This window comes from Electrophorus electricus, chromosome 20 (genome assembly GCF_041902795.1).
Source record: "Electrophorus electricus isolate QZ-2024a chromosome 20, ASM4190279v1, whole genome shotgun sequence".
Classification (NCBI taxonomy): domain Eukaryota; kingdom Metazoa; phylum Chordata; class Actinopteri; order Gymnotiformes; family Gymnotidae; genus Electrophorus; species Electrophorus electricus.
The window spans coordinates 2,636,424-2,657,181 of NC_137516.1; the positions used below are offsets into that span (position 1 = coordinate 2,636,424).

The 20,758-nt window shown below is 47.4% G+C and overlaps 2 protein-coding genes across 12 annotated transcripts in view; both read left to right on the forward strand.

Moving 5' to 3' along the window:
* Positions 1-10,629, forward strand: part of cabin1 (calcineurin binding protein 1) — a 37,544-nt gene extending 26,915 nt beyond the window's left edge. For 10 of the 11 annotated variants that reach the window (XM_081702993.1, XM_081703004.1, XM_081702999.1 and 7 more), the window contains 5 exons: positions 2,746-2,820; positions 6,750-7,095; positions 8,015-8,149; positions 8,269-8,459; positions 8,549-10,629. In XM_081702993.1, coding sequence (XP_081559119.1) covers positions 2,746-2,820; positions 6,750-7,095; positions 8,015-8,149; positions 8,269-8,459; positions 8,549-8,692 — 891 coding nt within the window. In that variant the 3' untranslated portion in view covers positions 8,693-10,629. The remainder of the gene's footprint in view (positions 1-2,745; positions 2,821-6,749; positions 7,096-8,014; positions 8,150-8,268; positions 8,460-8,548) is intronic. The other variant, XM_081702998.1, reaches the window with a different exon arrangement.
* Positions 10,630-15,211: 4,582 nt separating this feature from the next.
* Positions 15,212-20,138, forward strand: tbx16 (T-box transcription factor 16). Its single transcript, XM_027027258.3, has 9 exons — positions 15,212-16,727; positions 16,948-17,104; positions 17,223-17,325; positions 17,822-17,986; positions 18,259-18,405; positions 18,485-18,555; positions 18,671-18,759; positions 18,870-19,071; positions 19,252-20,138. The coding sequence occupies exons 1-9, from the start codon at positions 16,712-16,714 to the stop codon at positions 19,691-19,693; spliced, it is 1,392 nt and encodes a 463-aa protein (XP_026883059.2). The 5' UTR covers positions 15,212-16,711; the 3' UTR covers positions 19,694-20,138.
* Positions 20,139-20,758: the final 620 nt, after the last annotated feature.

Consider the following 20,758-nt stretch of genomic DNA (forward strand, 5'->3'; position numbering starts at 1 on the left):
TGAAAGCTGGTGAAAGCTGGCTGTCCTGTGTTGTGAAGTGAATAGGCTTAGGAACACAACACTTCCATTTTCTGAATGTCTAACAGCGCTGGCGGTTGGTGTTCTCTTCCACCTGTGTGTGCTCAGAAATGTCAGGTTCATGCGGTAAATGGCATCTTCCGTACGCTAACGGTACAAACATCGTCTGTCTCTGCTTCAAGTAATGGTGGGCAGATGGAAATACAAATCTAAGCCCAGTAATTGTAAACAGTTTTCTGTAGATTGCTTTAAATGGACTGTCTAAGCTTTGTAATAGTTTGCAATTTATTTTAAATTTTTTTCTTTTCTTGGTTGTGCGTAATATGTGCATAATGTGTTTCTGCAGTATTATATTAGGACAAAATGGAGAATTTAAGCCCTGGGAATGAGTGGTTTATATTATTGCTGGAGTCCAGTGAAAGTTCATTGTCATTTCTCTGTGTTACTGAAATCTTGTGCCTGAACAGACCATACGTTTGACGTCTGCTAGGGCTCAACCTCCAAACCTTCCAAAACCAAATGAAACCGAAGAACATGTGGGATTGGACGCATGTGCAGTGCGGGTGTGCAGCTGTTGAGAGTAAACTCAGTGATTCCCGTTCTTTGGTTTATTTAGCGTAATCTAGTTAAGGGATAATGAGACGCGCCTGCTGATGTTTCTACCCATCATGCACGTTTACTTTCACACGCTGCCTTTTTAATGACCCTAAAGGGAAAAAAAACAAACAGCTGATGTTTCCGTTAAGGTCATGTTATTAGATTGAGAGGATAATGGCAGGACACACACACACACACACACGTGCTCGATACTCTCCCTGTCCATTATCAGTCCCTACCTCACTCGCACTGACTCACCTCTTAGTTCCCCTGACTGTATAATTATATCTGCTGCGGATTTCTGCCCGTCTGTCTGTCCTTCTGTCTTCGTTCTAACACACCACACGGTCTATATGGTGGCCTGTGTACTGTAGCTGATGCACCAATGTCATTGTTTTACACTCTCTGTGTGTGTGTGTGTGTGTGTGTGTGTGTGTGTGTGTGTGTCAGAAAGAGAGCGGGAACATAACGCACATCGCCAGATGTCAGTCACTTGTGCAGTGATGAAGACTTATTGAATTAAACATTCTTCAATTTTGCTTTTCACTTAGCTAATGTGTGTATATATTTAAACTATGACAGTGTTGCAACGCTAACTCCAGATCTTTTTCTGGTGTCAGGTTATGCAGGTGTAGCTTTGTTGTATTTTCAATTTGTCTGGTAGGAGAGAGCTGCAGGATTGACTAACTCATAAATCATTTTTATTGTCAGTTTATTAAGCAGTGAGTGAAACATGTCTTGCTCAGTTGTGGCAAATGTTTTCTGTTTTTGTTAACATGCATTGTTTTTTGAGAATCTTTTAAGGGGTGTGTGTAAGTCAGTCAGTAGACCTTTTATTGAGGAGTGAGTGGCTTTACTGCATGTTTTTGGCACACCTCAGTGATCACATACTTAACTGACAGGACCTGTCAACAAACATAAACGTGTGTGTGTGTGTGTGTGTGTGTGTGTGTGTGTGTGTGTGTACACACTAACCCTGCGCTAAAAAACAATAGACCCCATCATTTTTACAAAACAAACACTCCCATCCCTAACTCATGGGCATGCCCCCCTCCCCCCAGGCTGGTCTGTGAGCACCAGCAACAGGCTCACCTGAGACAGTGGGGAAATGTACAAGCTTCTTAACTTAAGAGCTCTTCCTCCCTCCCCTCGGGTTCATCTGCATACCCTGTGTTTTAGCGTTCCCTGCCATCTCTCCCTTGCTAATTTTCCTATTACCCTTTCTAGCTTAGTCAGAGGCATTAGGTCTATTATAGCCAGAGTACTACTGAGGGTGCAGGCACATGCGTTAACGTGTTTGCATTTGTTTTGTGTATTTTTTTCTCTCACTCTCTCTCTCTTCCTCCCACACACTGTTAAAAGAGAGAGCAGCACTCTCTCAGGAGCTGATATAAAACAGACACCAGGGACACCCAATCACAGCCCACTCTTTGTTTCCATGGTCACGGGAGCTCCAATAAGGGGTCTTTTTAGGTCACTGGACCCTGCAACCTGTGTTTGGGGAAATCCAGTCTGCTGTCTACAATTTATGATGATATTGTACACGACTGAGATGTTGTATTTTTCCAGCTGTCATAAATATGTGCTTTGTTTTTGACTGAACGTCCCAAAGACCAAACTTTTATAGATGATAGTTACTTTACTTCTGTCCCAGATGGGCTAGCTGCCTTTTCTGAGCGCGTGTGCGTGCGTGCGTGCGTGCGTGCGTGCGTGTGTGTGCACGCTCGCATGCTCGCTCAGTAGCCAGCCAAGCTTTAACCAGTGGAGACCTCTGGCCCTGTTGGTGTGAAGATGTTCACTTCACTTCTACATAAGTGCTTGCGGTGCTTTGTTACAGTAAGAGGCCTTCCAGCTGCTCACCCAGATGTTCACCTGATTGCCAAGAGCTGCTGTTCTGCAGTTTTTTTTTTCTCTTTTTCCCCACTCTATGACTGGTTGAATTTGGGCCTCCGTATTGGGCAGTGGTTTTATTCTCAAGGTTTCTCCTACCTGCAGGGAAGGGCCTGTTGTGTTTGTGCTCCAAGACTGGGCTGGTCCACAGACGCTCCCTGGCCAGGGACGCGAGGGTCAGGGGACGGACCCGGATGCAAGGCTATCTACTGACTCTGCACTCTCTTCCTCCCCCTGCAGGTGGACGAGGACGTTGCGTTGGACCAGGCAGTGAAGTTCTGCCAGATTCAAACGGCGACATCAGCACAAAGACAGGTAACACACACGCGCGTGCATATAAGGAGGGAGTGTGTATGAACGCATGTGTGTAAGAGCTTGTTCTGAAAGGTTGTGATGTCTTGGAGAACCCAAAGGCCCTTTCTGGGCCACTGTTTTAAAGCTTTCTGAGTTTCCTAAATTCCATCGTGTCATTCTGCATCTCTCTGAATTACACCTTCCTTTGAAAAGAGAGTTTGTGAGACTGAAGAAGATGACAGATTAAAAGATTTCGAAGCCATAATGTTTCAAGTTGGGCCCGCTAGGCATTAAAGAGCGTAATGCATGTAATGAATGCTGTAAACGTCAGGTGAGGAAAAACCAGGCTCTGTGTGGGCAGGCTGACAGAGAGCTGTGTTGTACCTTACTGTTCACACACACCAGTCACCTTTTACAGGACCGTTGGACGTGACGAGGTCGTCCGGCCATACGTGGCCAGGGGAGCTCAGCTCAACACGTGCTGTAAATGGCAACAAACGTTTCTGCAGCAGTTCTCTTTGCGTAGGGCCGTTTTTGTTGACTGTTAAACACACTGTTGGAATTAAACAAACCTTCAGTTCAGCAGTTGTGCTGTTACATGCTTGCTTTCTTGATTTTTCTTTTTCTTCCTTTCTTTCTCGGTTTGCCTCATGTTGCGGTCTTGTTCCTTTTTCATTTGGTGGTTCATTCTTTCTCTCCTCCAATATTCCTTACATTTACTCTCTCTCTCTCTCTCTCTCTCTCTCCTTGCCTTGGTTCTCTCTTGATTAGTGCTTCGTTAGGGTGCAGTAGCCGAGGGCGGGTTCTGGGGAGCCCTCAGTAGGTTAACTCTCCAGCTGTCCCTCAAACCCCCCCCCACTCTCCTCACACACCCGCGGACCCTCGCACCCTCTCGCGCACACACTGACTGCATCTTTGCATGACCTCAAGGGCTCAGAAAAAGAACAAACACTCCAGAGGTCAGTCTTATTAGGTGCTGACGTCCCAGTTTTTACTGCTTTCTTAATAATAGTAAAGACAATATTTTATTGCAGTTTACCTTTTTAATCAATTTTTTAAATCAGTATATTCAAACAGTTGTGAAGCCAGTGATGAGACAGCTAAAGTTTGGCTTGCTTTCCTTTAACAAAGCGTGTACAGATGCAGGGCTCTGGTGCATTTTGCAGACCAGCTGTACGGTAACGAAGCGAATGCTGTGTAGTGCCCACGTTCTCTCTCTCTCTCTCTCTCTCTCTCTCTCTCTCTCTCTCTCTCTCACACGCACACTGGCGGAGACCCTCAGTCTGTGCATGTATGTACTTTATTTATGGTCCAAAATCAAACTGACATTGCCTTTGAACTGAGCTCCAGTTTTGGCATCAACAGTCAAAATTAGTCGTATTGTTTCTCCATCCAGCGGTGAAGGAGGGATTCAGTTCATTTCCAGATTTTGTGTGTTTGTGTGTGTGTTTCGATGCAGCCTCATCACCTGTTTCCGTGCCGAATCCAGATTCTATCCTGCTTGGCCTTTTATTTGTTGTTTTGATATCTACTGCATCGTGACACTATAATTGTGTGTGTGTGTGTGTGTGTGTGTGTGTGTTGTATATGACACTGTACTGTTGTTGGCACCAGTATTAGGCCCGTACTGGTAATGCTGACCCATAGACAGATGCCGTGATGTCATATAATTTCACTGTTGTGCAAGTTGGTGATTATCGGCTATTTCAGTGGCATGAACGTAGTTATTTCAGATGACGTGACTAATATGATGCATCATTATTTGCACAGCTTGCATACAGCTGTTCATGAAAACCTTTTTTGGTTTTGTTCATGTGTACAAGAATGCTTGTGCTGTATTTTACGTGTCTCAGTAACCTCCTCGTTTGGGTCGTAAGCCCTGCCCCTGTCTTTAGGGTAAAAGCAACCTTACATTCTCCTCGTTCAAGAAACACATTTCAAATGTCATCACTTCTCCTTTTTATTTCCACCAGCCATGCAGAAGAAATTGAACTGACCCCAACTTTGCTGTGATTCGCGCTTTTGGCATCTGGGCAATATAATTAATCCTCATGTCTCTTCCTCCCCCGTAAACATAATCATCGCGTCGTTTCGCATATGGAGCCCGCCCCCTCTAAGCCTTTTTCAAGTCCTCGTTTCCATAATTGCTGGAGAGCGGCGATGGCATGACGTTTCTAGTGCTCCGTGATGCGCCGCCTGCGAGTAGGGCGGGGCCTGATGGTGACCCCGCCTCCATCGCGTCCGCTGAATTCCAGATGGGCTGGCCGGATGTGGGAGGACACGGCCCAGCGGAGGGCACATGGAGCGGAGGAGGCTGTGTTTGTGTGTGCGTTCACCAAGCCGGACACGTTCGTGCTCGAATCGGCGCTTGTGTTTAGGAGAGGGAGACGTGATGGGCGGAGTACAGGGGAGAAAGTTTAGAGGATTTAAGATAAAAATGACCAAGTATTCACCTCTGACTCACTTCTGTACACAGGAAACCCCCCACCCTCTCTGTTTGTGTGGTGTAGGGCAGTGTGTAACATGCTAATGTATCTGTTAACACAAACACACTGTTTCTGCTGTTTGTATGCTTCAGCACTTTCTACCTGAGCTGTTATTGAGCTCATGGCATATCTCATCATACCTCTGACTCTCCAGTGCCGTCCTTCACTAAACTTCTTACTGCCTCCTGTCTTAACTGTGGTGATTTGTTTTCTTCTTGGTTTGTTGTTTCTTTTATAAACTGTGGTCTCTAATAAGACCAGGCACTGTGATCAAATCTGCTGAGTGTACCTCCCTAGCCCCCTAGTGGCAGAAGGTAAGTAGATAACAGTGGTTGCATAACCCTTACCCTTCAGAGAGGCTGTGTGTGTGTTGAATGCATCCATCCTCCAGCTCCTCCATAGGAGCAGCCTGTCGGTTAAATCTGTGGAACTGGTAACTTGGAGTCTGAGCTGCTGGTGTCCAGTCCGGACTGGCCCTAATTAAAGCCGAACACTGAACACTGTGTTCAGGCGGTTTGCCTCTGCTAGGCTCCAAACCCCTCTTCCCTCCATCCCTGCTCCGGCTTATCCGAGCCTGTTCTCGTGCTATTTTTCTCTTGTCTCTCCCGAAGCGGAGACCAGCAGCGCCGTTCTCTCTGGCCAGAGAGCAAAACTCGGACAGGTGGGGGGGGGGAGGTGGATTGCGTGGTCGTTTGATCGGCTATTGGCTGTGTTCGGCCAGGTTGCCTCGGCAACGGCCGATCCTGTTGTTATGGGATTTGTTTGTGGAGCTCCGAGTGTGTCCCTGAGTGGTTCTCTAAACTAAGACACACATACACGCACGCGCGCATACTCACATGCGCACTCCTCTCTTTTTATCTCTCTCTCTCTCTCACTCACACAAACACACACATACACACACACACACACACACGCTCGCTCCCTCAGAACCTCAGGACCCTAATTGTGATTTGTTCATGCGCTGTGTTTGTTGATCTTGAGGACAGAGTGATACGCAGGACGCAGGAGAGGACACTCGTCCAGGTAGGCCTCAAGACGCAAACCGATTGGTCATGTTGAGTGGAAAGCTCGCGCGTTGACTGGACTTCTCTTTGTTTCCCTATAACAGTCGGGGGTGCCTTCAAAGTTGTTGACCCGGGTAGGTTTAAAGCTAATAGCCTGCGTCGCACAGGTTCTGTATGGGCGATGCTTTTCCTGCTCCAGGTTAGCCCCAGGTCAAGGTTTAGGGGTGAGCAGAGGTTGAAGTTCTGTGTGAGTTTAGATTGTGAGAGGTCCTGAATGACCCATGTGGAAGGAACGGTCAGTGATGTCTTTTTTTCACATCAGCTGTGTGCTCTTCTCTTTCTCTCTTTCTCTCTCTGTGTTACTCATCCCTCTGTTGTACTTTTTGTAAGTGTCATCCACAATCACTCAGTTGTAGGAGAGGAAAAATGACCTCACTTCCTCTTCTCTTCTCTTTCCCAGAATTCCATCGATGCCCCCGTCACTCCCAGGTTAAGCAAAGATCAGCGGGACATCTTCTTCCCTACGTCCTTCCCGTCTTCGTGCCTGCACACCCACATTCACCCCCTGCCTGTCCAAGACCACGACGCCAGACTAAGCAAGGCCTCGCGAACACTCCCTGCACACGCGCACACGCACACGCACACTGCCCACACACACTCGCTCCCCGCACACACTCAAGCTCACTCGCACACACCCAGCGCACAGACACAGCTCCTTGGCCAGCCCTCAGCTCAGCAGGACCCATCGCAGCCCAGGACGGCTTCCATTCAGCCAGTAGTGGGCATGGCATTCTTACCCCACACAGGTAAAGCACACTTCAGTATGCATGAGGCACTTTTTTGTATATATCTTTGAAAGTATAAATGTGGTGTTCTAGTTATCTGAAGTACGTGAACCCATCTTTGATGACATGGACACACCATTTTTATTGATCTGGTTTGGATTTATCGAGAGACTCTCTAACAGACCAGTAGAGGGCAGACTGGAACACTGTTTTGACTTAATGCGTAGGCTTGGGATTTCAGCAGCAAAAAGCTGGCAAACAAACTGATCTTGTGTTCAGGTTATTACTGCTTATTAGCTAAATTTCACAGTAATAAATTACACCAAATTGTAGTTGACAACACTGCCATGGTTGCGCTTGAGGAAGAAGTGGCACATTATAACGTCGCCGTAGGTCTTGCCCCGTGTGTGTGTGTGTGTGTGCGTTTCATAAACACGCATTTTCCTTTTTCTCGTACACACACACACACACACACACACACACACACACACACGTGCAGACGGTGCTCAATTGTGCGAGTCTCTTCATGTCAGGCTGCTGTGTTCTGTGCTCCACACTTGGTTGCTAGGGAAACAGATGGATAGATGGCGCAGAATATTGCATTAACGGTTTGTGAATGTCCATGATGCGCACTACCGTGGGTGCATGTGCGTGTGCACACGCCTCTATAAGGCCAATATATGGCTAATGTGTATACAGTGGACTTCCTTTGTCCCAAGGTTAATATTATTGTGTTAATAGTATATGTATTACTATGTAGCACTACTAACCTTTGTTTAAACTACACTTTTAAGCATGAATTGATTACATGTTCATAGTCAAAATGGTGAAAAGGTCTTTCCTGTGATGATTAAGAACTCTGCTGGGCTCTTGCCATGTACAATATTCATATCACAACGTGTGTGTGTGTGTGTGTGTGTGTGTGTGTGTGTGTGTGTAGAGGACAGAGAGACCTTTGCTCCAGAGGGTCTGGTGTACAGACAGCAAGAGTCTCACTTGTGTCAGCAGATGAAGTTGGCCACTGTCTCTCAGAGTCACGACACACCGGAGTGGAGCTCTGCACACACCGGCACAGGTAAACACTCTGCACGTGTGTGTGTGTGTGGTTGTTGTTTTTTTCCCACGAACATGCAGGAAACGTACATGTTGTAGTAGACCAGGGTGCGTGTGTGTGTGTGTCTTCCATCCCTGCAGAAGGCTCTGAGCAGTTGAAGCAGGGGGGCGACTCCAGCCGCATCCGATCCCGAATCCCCGCCAACATGCCCAAGCTGCTCATCCCGTCCACGTCCACCAAATTCCCGCCGGAGATCACGGTCACGCCCCCGACACCCACGCTCCTCTCACCTAAAGGCAGCATCTCGGAGGAAACCAAACAGAGGCTCAAAGTAAGCTGATAACCCTAGCCCTCAGCCTTCCGAGGTGTTCCCCGTTCACAGACACCCCAGCGTTTCTGACACTTCTCTCTCTCTTCCAGAACGTGATTCTGGCATCCCAGTCAGCAGCTAATGTGAAGAAGGACACTCTGGCCCAGCCGGCGCTTGAGGTTCAAGAGACGTCCAGCCAGGAGTCCTCGCTCGACAGCGAGTCCGATGAAGAGGATGACTACATGGACATTTGAACTCGGACATCTCGCCTCTAGGGGGCACCAGAAAGCACAGCATTATCCCAGATGGCACTTTCTAAACACAACCCCATCCCCACCCCTGCTTATTTTGAAGCGACGGAATGTTCCGGTTTCTCTGCAGTGTGTGCACTGCTGCGGTATACACGTTCTCTCCAGCGACTGGGGACCAGATCTGGCTCTCTCCTCTCCCAACGTTCTTGTTGGGTTTTTTTTGGTTTGTTTGTTTGTTTGTTTTTTCTCGTGGCACGGCCATGCTGGCAAGTGCCAGTCGAGCGCCCGCACCCCCGAAGACGCAGCCAGGTGACCTGGCAAGACCGTGACGGCGCCGAAACCAGCAAGACTTTCTCTTCTGTCTACACTGGTGTTTATTCCAGGCACCCCTGCAGACCGTCCATTTAACGCAAACAGTGCAGTGGTGTCCGTTCCACCTGAATATTTGGAAACAACATTTAATTTTGCTGCAGCTTAAATGGAAAGTTTTACATCTCAGTTAAGGTGCTTAATCTCAGACCCACTGCTGCACTGAATTGTCAGCTGTCAGCATGCAAACACCTAGATTTTCAAAAACAGTGTATAGACGTTTTTTTTTTTTGTTGTTTTTTTTTTGTTTTTTTTTTTACCAACGTTTTCATATAAATGTGTCTATGCTCTGTGTGTGTGGGATAGATATCATTTGCCCACCTGAAGCCTCTTGCATGGCTCTCTTGCTCGTGAGTTGGTGCTTTATCTCTGATGACTTTGCCCAGTCCGACCGTCTAACGGCAGCATGAGTTTACAGCTTCCTGTAGCGCTTACCAATTTAAAAAAAAAAAAAAAAAAAAAAAAGATTTCTGAACTGTTTCCCACCAAAGTTTACTTTTATCTACACATTGGGTAATTGCATCACTTGGTCAGTGTATGGCCTCTCCAGGCAGCGGGGAGCATGACCACATCAGCAGCAGACGCACCCGGCACTGCGTTTTGATTGGTGGACTGCTCTTCTAGAGACGCTGTTCCTGTTTGTGTTGGACTCCTGCTCTGTCTCCATTTCTCTCTCTCTGCTCCTCATATCTGTTCTGCATTTGCATTTTGTGAGTGGTTGGGTTGTAGCAGTGCATGCAGTCCTGCCACCAGCACTGGGACAGGAAGGACGACCACGTCACACTCAAACCCGAACGGCTCCGCTGTGCGCGTGCACCTCGCGACCCTCGTCTTAATCGAGTCCGTCGTGTCGTGAAACGGCATTTCCACGGGTTTTCACCGTCTGGGGTGGGGAGGAAAGTGAAGACTGGGGGCTTTTCTTCTGCTGATTTCATCCGTTTGTGTTTGTTTTTTTTCTGAACGAGCAGTGTTGTTCGGAGTCTTGGAGAGCTGGTGCTGGAGTGCATGACTGAGAAGCTCCTAGAAGGCGCTGCGTGTTTCATGCTGAGTGCTCCACCCTGTTTCAGCCTGTGCTCCACCCTCTGCTGCCGCACATTTCAAGGGGGTCATGTTGACCTTTCCAAATGGCTGAACTTTTTCTTTTTATGTAGTTTTCTATGAGTCGATGGATAAATAGCCTCCAGCATTTTTATTGATTACTAAATTAAGAGGAAAACTTTTTTTTTTGCTAGGGAAAAAGCTTGTGTTCATAAATGAGGGGAAAAAAAGTGTAAATACAATGGACATTCAACACGCATGTCTGACCAAACTACCTGTAAACAGATGAAGATGTTTGTATTTTTCTCTCCTTTGTAAAAATGAACTGTTTTTTTTTCTATTTGTATGGCTCTGCTGTGCTTGTACAGAGTGTAACTTCTCAGAGGGTTGAGCGAGGGCTTTTGGACGCTTCTCTGGAGACGGGCTTCTTCTGTGCTCAGGCTTTTTCCACAGAGGGTTGATGACTTCTCTGTTTCTTACTCGCTGCATTCAAAATGTCACCAAACCAAAAATAACACTTGATAACACTTTTACCCTGCATTCTGTGTTGTTTTTTATATACACTATAGCCTTACTCTACAATTAAGCTTCAAGTTCTCTTCAAAACAAATGTCATGCCAGCCTGCACACGATAGACATCAGATTGGGAGATTTCTGACTAAACTAATGATACTTTTTTCTTTTTTTCTCTCAAAGCAACAATCTGCCCGATCCTAAAAACAGCATTTTGGATGCATGGCTTTGCAATTCAAATTTTGCTTTCCCAGCAAATGAAGGAATGAATGTCCTACTGAAATGATTCTTCATCACTTCTACGGTGTGCTAGCTTAATTGTGAACTCTCTCCTGCTATGTTGCTATCCATGAGGTGCTGCCCATTGTCACGGTCCGTTGTAGCCCAGCCGTGTCCGAGGGCAGCGCAGCGCTGGGCCTGGCTGGGCCTGGCTGGCATGAATCCCTGTGACGGCGTCAGGCCCCGTTTAGCAGGTCCCAGAGGTTCCTTATGAAGTGCTGCCAATTTGTCCGTCTCCCTTTAGCAAGCACGCTACGCTTTCAACTTTTTCTTACATGTGAGACAAAATGTGTCTCCTTTTCCTCAAGGTCAGTTGGGAAGCACTGACCCTCCTCCTCTTCACTGTCCGCTCACAGTGGTAAGTAGTGACTTTTAATGCTGTACTGGGTTTAGGTTTGTTTTTGGTTTAGTTTTTTTTTATCTTTTATGCAAATTATTTTGGTTTGCCTTTATGTCTAGGTTTAGAGGACCATTTTAGAGCATTCCTTGTTAGCTTTGCTTGGTGTTTAAGGTGCTCATAAGTTCCTCACAAGAACCTAATCTCCTCTTCTCCATGTGCTGAGAGCACTGTGTACTGTCAATTTGACTTGACACATTTTTGTTTTTTTTTGTTTTTTTGGGTTTTTTTTTTTTGTTGTTTGCCCAGCATGCCACACACATGCATACGTAGCCAAGCTCAATGTGCCGCTTAATGGCTAGTACCTGAGTCCTGAAAGTGGCCAATTAGAGCATCAAAAGGGAACGTTGCATGGCTAATGCCAGTGAAAGGTGTGAGATTTCTCGTCAGGCCGGGGGGGGGCTTTATGGCAGCCCCCGCAGCCGTCTGATTCTTGGCTGCTAGCTGCCTGTGTATTGGCAGCTGTTAAGATGTTGAGCACGGGGTCCATGAGGGGCATGTGGCAAATGGCAGACCTGCCTGACGGGCAGACCTGCATGGCAAATGGCAGACCTGCCTTGACGTCTTCTGCCTTGAGGATCTGGGAAGAAGGAGAGGAGTTGGCAGAGATGTACCAAAATAAAAGATGAGTAAAAAAGCACCTTTTGGTTTGTTTTTGTTTACGAGGGAGATTTCTGAAGGCAAAGCAAAGATCTTCGTGGATACCAATAGTTCCTTCACTTGAACTAAGTTCTTTAAACCTTTTGGTTGCTCCCATTTTCACAGCTTTTAAGGACTGAACAACACTGTCAAGTTCAAACTGCCAATGTGGCGGCTTCATGTCCACACTTGCAAACCTGGACCTACTCTAAACACAACACATGCTGGTCATGGCCATGGCTTTGAGCTACACTCCTCAGTTTGTGCTGTAGCTCTGACCTAGGATCAGCGTGTCCTCCATAAAGCCCACTTCCCAAACAGCACGAGACCAAAGCCAAGCTGGCTGTAGGCCAGCGTCCGTCAACACGGAGCTCTTCGTGAGTGGGGTGTGGGTCAGCATGCCTCTCTTGATCTCTGTGGGGTCTTCTACAGGAAGCCTCCTGTGATGTTTAGATACGACACCTCGGACAGCTTTACGTTTCCTCTGAATGCAGCCCATGTGTTTTCAACAACACATTAATGGTATTTTAACCTGAACAAAGAACAAATGCATAAATTTGTGATGTGCTTTGCAGGTAGAGGAAGTTAGCTGGGAGCCAAGAGAACCCAGCTTTGACCTTTTTTTTTTTTTTTTGGTTTGTTTTTTGGAAGGACTAGTAAAGGTTTCTACCAACAAAGTAAGAAACTGAGGATTGGAGCCAAGGTTTCTAAAGTTTGCAGCATTGTATTCATGAATTTTCGTACTTTTTTTGGGGTGGGGGGTGGGTGCAGCCTCCTTCCCCATAAGTGTGTAACCATGTGTGTAATTTCTAACTATGGAAACACCTTGTAGGTGTTAATAAGCTAGCAAAACCTTAGCCCTTACAGAGAGGCTGGGTGTCCGAATCCTCAGCACCGAGCCGCTAATGCTGGCAGCGGTGGAGAGGATTTCTCCTCACACACACTACTGTGCACAGGCTCGACCTCCCACCTCCGCCTCCAAAACCTTCACAGCCCTTTTACGCCTTTAATGCATTTGAACGACCTCCGTCCCTTATTCTCCAGCCTCCGATGTAGGAAAACTGTTCATCTTCTCTCTCTCTCTCTCTCTCTCTCTCTCTCTCTCTCACACACACATACTCACGCGCTCTCTCTCTCTCTCTCTCTCTCTCTCTCTCTCACACACACACATACTCATGCGCTCTCTCTCTCTCTCTCTCTCTCACACACACATACTCTCGCTCGCTCTCTCTCTCTCACTCTCTTCATCTGTCAACCTTGTCACTGTGTGTAATGGTCTGGAAGTAGATGCTGTTGAAATGTACACCTTTCCTCTGTCAACATTTTACAAGCCACAGCTTGAGTGCACTTAGCTTTGGCTAGCGGAGACCTCCTGCATACAGGCCCAACAAGCAAACGGGATTTAATAATGAAGAATGACCCCTGCTAATGTTCTCTGTGAATCAGTCGGTGGTGTGACGAGACACTGGGAGGGGTTTTGTCAGTTTTGAACTGAAGATGCCATGTTGTTGCTAAAAACAACAAGAAGAACAGTTTGGCGAGTTTAAGAATGAGTTTCCAAATGTTCATATCCAGCCCAACCCTGTCTGAAGTCATGAACCTGTCCTGAGGGCTGCCAGATCATTCAGGAATACATGCAGGCGTGTGTGTCCGTCCATCCCTCCATCCTTAGTATGGAGCGAGATGAGCCACAATCACATGTGGTTTCCACCAGCTCTTTCCAGGTGGAAGAACAGATTTGGCCGTCACGCCTTCATGAGAGAGGGAGAGGGCAAACTGAAACAGAGGCGTCAACTCCTGCCTCTCTTCACCCTCCTGAGGTCTCTTGATGATAATCTGAAGTCTGTCAGGGGTGTGAGAGGATTCTTAGACATTCTCTTTCACTCTGTATGGGTGAGTTTGATTTATAAGACTAATATACATCCACTTAGTGTGGCCTGTATTCTTAAAATCAGTCAATACTTCACAGCTAGAGCAAGCTTTCAGCTCATAAATGAGCAGTTTGGCTGGAATTGTTTCTCCTTTTATGGGTGGATTTAGCTCCATTTCACTCTCAGTGCATTCATAAAGATGCAGTTAAAACACACTTCCATCTGTGAGTTGGGTTGATATTGACTGAAACTGAGACCAACACTTGGGGAAACTGTCATTTGTCCCCCTGAAGTTCTGAGCGTGGACATTAAAACAAAAGGTTAGCAGAACTCACAGGGACTGAGCTGACTTGAATGGGATACCAGGCGAGACGCATCATCGTGCGCTCGTGTTAGTTTTATCGCAGCAGTGCTTTTATGCAAAAATTGGTGGTATGAAGGTATTACTAAAAAAGCCTGAAATGTACTGCACCAAAGCACTTTTAGAAGGTATTTAAACCCCCAAAATGGCAGTGCTGCATGCTGAAAACGTAAAGGGGGTAACCGGATCATAATTTAAAAATAATTAATTATAATTTTAAAAAAAAAACAAAAACCCTAAATTAGCTACCTTCATTTGAATCAGCTGTAACCGATCTGGCCCTCAGATATTAAGACTTGTAAATTCTATGTCAACTCAAAATAAACTTTATAATATAAATACTGCTGTGCTTTAGGTTCCTGTTGATCTATAGTGGGAGCTCCACTGTTGGCCTTCAGTGTGTGGAATATTTCTGCTCCAACCTACAGAGGAATTGCACATTACAACGTGGACCGAGACTCCTAGCTCAAATATCAGAACTTCTGGACTCTCTAGAGCAGAAACAAGTTCAGATGCAGGACTAGGCAGAACAGACTAGGGTGAGCTGCCAGCATGTTTTTCTTTTTGAAGCAAAGCTCACATTTTATTATTTAACCAATCAACATTTTAAGACCCCCCCCCCCGTCTCTGGAGAGTCTCCAGACTGGCTCCGGTGCTTACTTCCTCATTTGTGAGTACAGCAGTACTCATTCCATTTTGCTTTCAGTCACAAATGAATATCAATGGTTGGCAATGCCCTCCACAGATTATTGGCCCAGATAAAAACCCAGTCTGCATGTTTGTGTTTGTTCTCTGTAACTGGAGACCAATTATGCTAACAGGCTGTGAAGTACTGGGCCATACAGTCAACTTCTCTCCACTCTTTCATTGTCTCGCATCCATTTCCTGCCTCGACCCTTTTCTACCTCAGCCATGTGTGTTCCTTCAGTACTCTTCTGAATCTGGGCAGTGTTGACCATCTCTCCTTCTCCACACACACATATATATATACACACACTCTCTCACTCTCTCTCTCACACACACACACACTCTCACTCTCTCTCTCACACACACACACACCACACACACCCCCCCACACACACATATATATATATACACACACTCTCTCACTCTCTCTCTCACACACACACACTCTCACTCTCTCTCTCACACACACACACACCACACACACCCCCCCACACACACATTCTCTCTCGTTTCTCTGCCTTTTTCTCTCTCTATGCATGAATTGAAAGCATTAAGTCCCTCGGGGTGAATGTGCTCGTGCTTCTAATGGGATTAAGGACTGAAGAGCATTGTCACGTCTAGACACTCTGAATCCACAACCCGTGCTGCTCTCGGCGTGGGGGCCCAGGCACGCCCCTCAGGTATGCTCACCTGCACACCCGCCCCCAGGCCCCGCTTTCTGTCATAGCTCCATAAATGGTTTATTAGCTGCTTTCCCTGTTTCACTAATGGAGGCGACACATTCACCTGAACCTTAACTGACCACCCTGACAGACCTTCTCATATAAATTCGCACAGAAAAAGAACCTCATCTGAGAATTCTAGATGTGAGTGGTTGATCATTACTGTATAATAGAGACATACATGATGTGTAATATATACATGTGATGAACAAAAAGCAGGCTTGGTTATAACACTTAGCAAAAAGATGCAATTTAACAACTTAATACTCTCCTGTGCAAATAATAAGGGTGTTTACCTTTACAGTATTTAGTATGTAGCGTTCACAGAGACTATAGCATTGACTGCAGTTCCATTGACTTAAACTAATAACGAGACCCAAAACAAATTGTGACTTACACATATGATGTGTAATTATCATGAGCATTCTCACAGTTTTAGAGTGCGATCATTGTCTCTAGTGAGACTGTGATTTCTGTCTGTGGCTGGAATAGCCAGCATCTGTGCTGCGTGTGAGAGAATTGGTAGACAAGTCTGTGCGAAGTAGAAAACGTCCCCAGAATGCAAAAGCTTCTGTTTGTGTGCATGTGTAAATGTGTCATTCAGGTCTAAGGTACTCTATGGTCCTGCTCACATTAGCTGACTGTATTAGTGTGGTTTTGCTGTTGACTTGGCTGACGACACACTCTAGGAAGGCCTGTGCGTATTTGCTTAAAAGTCTTTTAGCGGTCCATAAAGATGGCCTTCCTCTGCTAGTCCTCTTCCTGTTGGGACTCTATCAAGGCTCTGCTAAGTCTCTTTGATTTCGACCATCCTCCAATCCTGTCACGACATTGACTCATCACTGGGCCACTTCAAAGGGTGCGAATGGGGGCCCAAGCCCCGCCCACCCTCTGGGTCCCCTTAAAGGCGCTGGGCGCGCTCTCTGCGCTTCAGAAAGCTGCCTGCCCTCACCCTCACACCACTAGTCTGGACTTCATTGATCAGCCCTTTGGGTGTCTGTGGATCTATCTGGAACTTTACGAGAGACCATATGGAGAGTTTGGTGGCGTGACTGCAAACGCCTCGTATGAAACGCTGATCGTTCAGTTTCGTCTGGTTTCTCCTGATTTCTGTGCCAGAAAGGAAGCTTGAAGGAAGTGTGGGGAATGCAAACTCTCAGAGGTGAGTGTTGAATCAAATTTGGGCCATGAATATTTAGTTAATATTTTGAAGTTATTTGCATTCCATGCTCCCAGGGGTAGGAGAACAATATGAACATGATAAAATTGGTAAAAACAAACCAAAAAAAACCATACAAATGTATAGTTAACATGGAGGGGTGCAACCCCATGATGACGACTCCTGATCTCTCCACGTCTCCTCAACATTCTCCTTTCTTCAGACCTCAAGCACAACTTCAGCATCCCACCTCCGGCCACCATGGCTGGAGCCCCTGACCCCTATCACCAAGGCAACATCAGGATGACCCTGGAGGATCAGGAGCTCTGGAAGTCTTTCCATGAGATCGGCACTGAGATGATCATCACCAAGCCTGGCAGGTAAGAGACCACCCACTTCTGAGCTTGTTCTTTATGGAGCATGTGTACAGCACACACAAGAACTGTCCAAAACCATACGGCAGTGATTCTAAAGCGTGTCCTTGTGTTCCCATCACAGGAGAATGTTCCCACACTGTAAGATCAATATTTCTGGACTTGTTCCCTACGCAAAATACATTCTGCTTGTGGACATGGTGCCTGAAGATGGCTTCAGATACAAGGTGAGAAGCAGCCGTTTGTTGTGAGGCTACCGCAGTAACCATATGTTAACCCAGTAACCTTCTTAAATATTGAGACGCTGAACTGATGTAGAATGACGAAGTAGTGTTGTTTTCTGGTGGTAGGCAGGACTATCAGTATGCTATAAACGGATGTTCAGGAAATGGGAAGGAGGGTGAATTTGTGATTTGAGATCAAACACAAATGACTGGCGTGCTGGGGCAGTTGGCATGTGTCTGTGTGTGTCCAGAGCCTTCTCACCGCTGATTCACTTCAAAGCGGCCCCGATTCTTCCTGTTTTTACAGGACCCACTGGGGGGTACCCCCACCCCACAAACACCCTCAGCCCCAAACACACCCAACCCCCCAAACACACCCTCACCTCCCTCCCCTGATCCTGCCATCAGCAGGAATCAACAGCCCCCTCTAGCCAACTACTTGTACCTCCCCACCTCTACCCCTTCTGAGCTGAACTGAACACTCTCCCTCTCTGGGCAGTGGAACAAGGATAAGTGGGAGCTGGCGGGTAAGGCGGAGCCGCAGCCTCCGTACCGGACGTACCTCCACCCGGACTCTCCAGCGCCAGGCAGCCACTGGATGAAGCAGCCCGTGTCCTTCCTCAAACTCAAGCTCACCAACAACGCACTGGACCAGCATGGACATGTGAGTGCCGTCCACGAGCCTGCCGGTGTCCCTGTGTCCCGTCTGATGTTTATTTGATGTGACTTGTTTTGTTTTTTTTTGTTTGTTTGTTTGTTTTGTGTTGCTTGGTTTCCTGTTTATACACATTCACATTATGGATTTTAAAATATTTTTACCGGTATGAGGTCAGTTTAACGGTTGATAATCGGTGGTGGTGCCGAATGTTGGCCCGTGCTGAGTGTTGAGCGGGTCAGCGTGTTCTGACGCTGCGTTCCTCCTGCTCCGTGATGCAGATCATATTGCACTCCATGCACCGCTACCACCCGCGCTTCCACATCGTGCAGGCCGATGACCTGTACAGTGTGCGCTGGAGCGTCTTCCAGACCTTCACCTTTCCCGAGACCTCCTTCACTGCAGTCACTGCGTACCAGAACACCAAGGTTCGTGTCTCCCGTACACACGCGCGCACCCCATGCGTACATAGTGCTTTTGTGTGTGACAGTCTTTTCCCCTGCGCAGATAACCAAGCTGAAGATCGACAACAACCCCTTTGCCAAAGGATTCAGAGATGAGGGCACGAACTCCAAAAGGTGACGAAGCAGAACCCGAAGTACCGGCGGTGCCGGCGACCCTTACCTGCTCCCGTCGTGAGTCTGTTCGGAAGCTAGACGCGGCGCAGCTGATGCTCTTGTTTTCCCCACACAGACGCGCCAGCCGCGGAAGGTCGGATACCGAGCACCTGGCCAAGAAACTGAACCCCACGGTGAAGGACTCCGATCAAGACAGATCGCAAGGTACGTGACTGAACTCCCCGTAGGCCTGTGCCCTACACCACACGGGTCACCTTGTGTTTAAAGTAGCAACCATCCATGTAAATTCACCGGAACGTTGAACTCCTTTTAAGATTTGCGCCACTCCTGTGAGGACAGAGCGGCTCTCAAGGAGTCTGGGGAGGTGAAGGAGGAGCGATTCTCTCCGTGGGGAGGTGTGTCGGACAGGGAAAGCAGCCACGTGCTGGGTCAGGACTCGCCCGTGGGCTCCGAAGCCCGGGACGTCTACAGCTCCGAGCAGCTGGTGCCGGGACACAGCTCGTACCAGCCGTACAGGTACCCGCCATCGACATGCCAGTCCAACATTTGCCCTCCTGACGCCATCGCTGAAGGCTTGTGGTATAGCCCATTAAATATTCCATATGTGTAATATGAGAGCAGATTTACAGAAAAATCTTTCTGCTTTGGCCGACGAACAAATGTGTTAATGTTGCCGAATTCTGGCTCTTCGCTCAGGTTTCACGAGTACGGAAAGTTGCAGTCTCCCTCGTCCTCCAGCGCCGGCAGTGGGACCGGCAGCCGCGTCCCTGACATTGCCACCGTGCCCGAGCACGAAGGCAAGGCCGCCGCCCATGAGCCAGGCCCCACCCACTGCCCACCTAACCTCGCCTCCACGCCACAGGACTACCCTGGGGTCCTAAACATGGCCGTGGGCCAGGCCAAGCCGGCGGTGCTGAGCCACCACCCCCTGTACGCGCCGTACGGGCCAGAGCAGGCCCTGGGTCAGTGGGGCGGGGCCAGCTCGGCGCAGTATCCCCCAGCCCCGCCCACCCATCACCACCACCACCACCACCACCTGGCCACTGACTACAGCACCCAGGCTGTCCATCATGGCTATCACCATGGCAACGTCAGCGACTGGAGCCAATACCCGCTGTTTTCGTATTCGTGCTGGTGATGGGCGCCAAACGCCGGTGCCGAGGAGGAGTGCGGCCCCGTGGAACGCCTTGGCCCTGGGTCTCTCTGCCGTTGTTCTGGCCCTCTGCACGAGAGGCACAGTGATGAAGAATGACTGTTAAAAGAGAGCATACTGCTTTAGACCCGGAGAACAGGAGTCACCTAGAGCGCCTCTGGGGAGAAGAAAGGTCTGAATTTTAGTTTGTTCTGTGTTTTCTTGAAGATGCTATTGTCTACTTGTTTTTCAAAGACACACTTTAAGCCTGAGATTGTGCTGACTGCATGGTAATGAGAGGGCCGTTCTGCTGGGGTGTTTCTCTCACAGGAACCACAATGAATCAGACGCGTATATATTTATTAACTGGTTTTCCTGCTGTTTTAATATTATTTTTGTAAAAAGTGTGTGCTGCAAGTAGCTATGTAGAAATTGGATTGCTATGTCTGGGGAAAAAATAAATAAATTTAGTAAATATCACGTAAACCTCCTGTCTGGTGATCGTCTTTATTGTCCATGACTGAGCTGAATTCATTTGGTTGCCTCTTATCTGTCAGAAACCCTTGAAAGTACATTTTCTGGGGAAGTACAGCAGACATGTTTGCGGGTTGAGCTGGTAAGAGTAATTAGTATGTCTGTGTCACATCCGTAACTACTTGTTCTGAGATCCCTTTAGCGGAACATAAGGCACCAGTGTTGGACTGCAGTATTTATGCTGTTGGTTTTGAGGACCGTTCAGCATTTACCTTTTGACATGTAGACATTCTGACACAGGTTATCTGATTTAGTTTGAAACTGATTTGTTTTAATTTGTTAGCACTGTGACTCCTAACCCTCACTTTTCCAGACGTATTTATATAGGACAGACACATTATGTAAACGTAACAAACAAATATATAACCTGGCACAACGTGAAAGTCCCAAGTCAGGGACACTTTCCTTCAGAGCCACAGTTTCACGTCTTGTTTATTTGCTCGATTTTGTTTGTGTTCCTCGTTTTGCGTTTCTTTGTTGACCTTAATGAGGACCCCACCCAACCCGGCCCCGACTCTTTCTCCAATCACCCTGTTG